Raw genomic sequence first — 3,880 nt, 5'->3', positions numbered from 1 at the left:
TGTAATATATCATGATGTATTACTGTTTTCATATATTGTGGGATTCAGTTTACTAATTTACTAATGTTTTACTTAGGATTGTTGTGTCTGTCCTCATGAGAGATACTGGCCAGTAAATTTTCTTTCTTTTAATATTATCACCAGACTTTCATATCAGATTATTCTGGCCTTAAAGTATGTTTTGCTTTTCTCCCCCCACTTTTTGAGAAGTTTGTGTAAGATTGATGCCATTTGGAGTAATCTACTTGGGATGTTATTTGGGCTTGGCATTCACGTTATGGGAAAAGTTTTCTTTACAGCTGCATTTACTTTTTATAGATATAGAAATACTAATATTTGAATTAATCATGTGTCATTTTTGGCGAGTTGTGATTTTCTAGATTTTTCCATTCAAATACATGTAAAAATTCATTGGCATACATTGTTTAGAACGTCACCTCATTTCTTCTTAATATCTTTAGATTCTGTAGTGATACACATGATATATTTGGACCTCTGTAAAAAATAGAATGATAATTTGTGTGTGTGCTTATATGTGGAATCTCTTTTCTGTTCCATTTAGCCTTTGTTTTTTGTTTTTTTTTAAAGATTTTATTTATTTATTTGACAGAGAGAGACAGCCAGTGAGAGAGGGAACACAAGCAGAGGGAGTGGGAGAGGAAGGAGCAGGCTCCCAGCAGAGGAGCCCAATGCGGGGCTCGATCCTAGAGTGCCAGGATCATGCCCTGAGCCGAAAGCAGACGCTCAACGACTGAGCCACCCAGGCGCCCCTCCATTTAGCCTTTGATCTTGATGCAAATACTATCTTGGTTACTATAGTGTCATTTGTCTTGAATTTAGGGGAGTTTTGTTCTTCAATATTATTCTTTCTTAAAACTGATTTAGACATTCTACATCCTTTGCATTTGTGTATAAATTTTAGAATAGGATTGTCAAATTTTAGAGAAAAATCTACTGATTTTGATAGGAATAATATACAATCTATAGAAAAATTTGGGGGAAAATTAACATCTTACACCCAGTTTTGCAACCTGTGAACATAATATATCTCTCCATTTATTTAGGTCTTCTTTAATTTATCATGGCCTCCTAAACTCTAATCTCTTATCAGATCTTCCCCTTGGATAAACTCTCCTTTAAGCCAGAGATCAAGGGAATTTACTTACGACATTTATAAGGTGAGTCTTATGGGGCATGGAAACAATGGAAATAGATAGATCTGGATAGACATAGAGAAAATATCCAAAATATTCTGGAGGGTCAGGTCATTTGTCCACTTTAGTACTGTTGCATGTTGGCCAACCTCAATCGTCAAGATTTATTGGCAGGATTATGATAGGGTTTAGTTCTATCCAACTGTTCAGAACTTATGTGTGTATGCCTGAGGCAGTAGTCCTGGGTCTTCTTTTTATTTTTTCTTTTTAGAATCAGAATACAACTTCCTTATGTTAGAGCAATGTCTACTTGTTCTAAACACATCTCTCATAAATTAGGCATTAATCTTTTTAAAAAAAATTTTTGAAATTGTTTAATTTTTGTAACTCTATAAGAAAAGTATCATTAGCCCCATTTTAAACCTTGAGAAACTGAAGCTCAGAAGACTTACATAACTTTAGGCACTAATTTTCTGTGTGTGTCATATTTGTTTTCTATCATTTAAAAATTTTATGATATTTTGTAGGTTTGTTTAAGTCAGAAGGTATAGTTATTAATGTATTTCCTATGAACGTAAAGTCATGTTTTCTTTTAAGGGATGTTATCTCAATAGAGGTTCATCTATAAGAAGAGTGAAGAATGAACTGGAATGTGGGCTTTTGGATGTTTTGAGGAAGTTAATCTGAATTAGGACACAGACGAGGAGGATGGAATGACTTGTTAACTTAAAGAAGCTCTGGTATTTTGAAATCTTCATTCCTAGATTTCAGCATTCCCTTACTTCTTTGAGGATAATGCAAATCTTTTGAATGAGTCACTGAAGGCTTGTCTCACTTGTTTGTTTCTCAGAGTGTAAATGAATGGGTTCAACATGGGAGCTATGGACGTCATTAGCACAGTCACACTCTTATTAATAGCCACTGATTCCTTTGCTGAAGGTTTGACATAGATGAAGATACAACTTCCATATGTGATGGAAACAACAATCATGTGAGAAGAACAGGTGGAAAAGGCCCTTTTTCTTTGCTGGGCAGAGGGGAATCTTAGAATGGTCTTGATAATGTATACGTAGGACAGAACAACACACAGAAGGGTTGTGATGAAGGCCAATACAGCACAGGTTATCACCATCTGCTCTAAAAGCCACGTATCTGAGCATGAAATCTTCAAGATAGGAGATGAATCACAGAAGAAATAATCAATTACATTCGAGTCACAGAATTCTAGATTTACTATCATGATAAGTGGTGGGAGTATGATCAACACACCAGCTGTCCAGCAGCAGAGGACAGATTTTCCACAGACCTTGTTGTTCATGATGGTTACATAATGCAGGGGTTTGCAGATGGCTACATAGCGGTCATAAGACATGATGGCCAAAAGAAAAAATTCTGTTACCCCAAATGCATCAATAAAAAACACTTGAATGACACAGATACTATAAGTTATTGATCTGTCACCTGTTGCTATGTTGTATAAATATCTAGGAATACAAGCAGATGTGAATGAAATTTCTAATAAAGCAAAATTCTGTAGGAAAAAGTACATGGGTGTTTTGAGGTGTGAGTCGACCAAAGTGAGCAATATGATGGTCAGATTCCCAGTTATACTGAACATGTAAGTGAGAAATAGAAACATAAAAACTGGAATCTGAAGTTGAGGGTCCTCTGTCAGTCCGAGGAGAATGAAGGTTGTTATCGTCTGATTTCTCATCATTGACTTCCAGTTTCTTTATGAGTTTAAGAAAAGTTCAGAGAAATTTCAACTAAATAGAGAAGTATCAAAGGCAAGAAATACAATATCCTATCTTGCTAGAGTGTGGAGAGTCACCCTCTGTTGCTTTGACCTCTAGAATCAAAACAAACCAAATTCATAACAGAATCATAATCTTAAAAAATCTCAGGGATCTGAAGATCCGGAAGATCCAAAGAAACCTAAACAAAATAAAGTACATAAAATAATACATTCTTCATGAAAGAGATATTTCTCTCAACTTCTCTCATCTAAGGCAGAAGTAATAAAGATGGAGGCATTTGCCATAGGTAAAAGTAAAAAGAAACCACCCAAAATGTTAATGTAATTTTAGTGGCTGCAGAAGAAACCTTGTGACAGGTTGGAATTCCAAGTTTCTCTAGTCAGAGTGAATTTTCTCATGCAACTCTTTCCCACAAATCCACGCCAGGTACTCAAGGCAGCATATCAAAGCTTGGGGGAAGGAGCAGATATTGTCCCAAATGCAAGTCAATGTCTTCTGAATATATTTCAAGTTTTCAAATGCAGAAGAATGAGGAAGGGGATATAGAGCTAAAAGAAACCCTTTTAATATATTCCAAATCAACACAAGATGCCTGGTAGCCAATCTCCAAGAATGGGGGCAGTCTAATAGGGTAGAGAAAAATCTCCTAGGATCCAGAAAGCTGGGAATGGACAGAAAAGCAAAGAAAACTTACCAGAATGAAGACAATGGAGTGGCATCTTTGTAATGCTGAAAGGGCAACAACAACAAAAAACTAAAATTCTTACTCAGCAAAAAGCCCATCAGATATGAAAGCAAAATAAGACATTTTTACACAGAAAAAGCTGAGATAAGCTATTTCCAGTAGAGTTCCACCTAAAAGAAGGCTGAAAGTTCGTTCTTTCTTTCTTTCTTTCTTTCTTTCTTTCTTTCTTTCTTTCTTTCTTTCTCTCTCTCTCTCTTTCTTTCTTTCTTTCTTTCTTTCTTTCT

General features: G+C 35.6%; 1 protein-coding gene across 1 annotated transcript; it reads right to left on the bottom strand.

The window, feature by feature from the left end:
• Positions 1–1,932: 1,932 nt before the first annotated feature.
• On the bottom strand, positions 1,933–2,871 carry LOC113255937 (olfactory receptor 6C2-like). The gene has a single exon (XM_026499641.2). The coding sequence runs from the start codon at positions 2,869–2,871 to the stop codon at positions 1,933–1,935; it is 939 nt and encodes a 312-aa protein (XP_026355426.2).
• Between the last annotated feature and the right edge of the window lie 1,009 nt (positions 2,872–3,880).

This window comes from Ursus arctos, unplaced genomic scaffold, assembly GCF_023065955.2.
Source record: "Ursus arctos isolate Adak ecotype North America unplaced genomic scaffold, UrsArc2.0 scaffold_21, whole genome shotgun sequence".
Lineage (NCBI taxonomy): Eukaryota > Metazoa > Chordata > Mammalia > Carnivora > Ursidae > Ursus > Ursus arctos.
Note: the sequence above shows the minus strand (reverse complement) of the source record. Positions and strands in the feature narration are given on the sequence as shown.

Excerpts from the sequence above, each read along its gene's own strand:
- LOC113255937 (XM_026499641.2), bottom strand. The coding sequence starts at position 2,871 with ATGATGAGAAATCAGACGATAACAACCTTCATTCTCCTCGGACTGACA.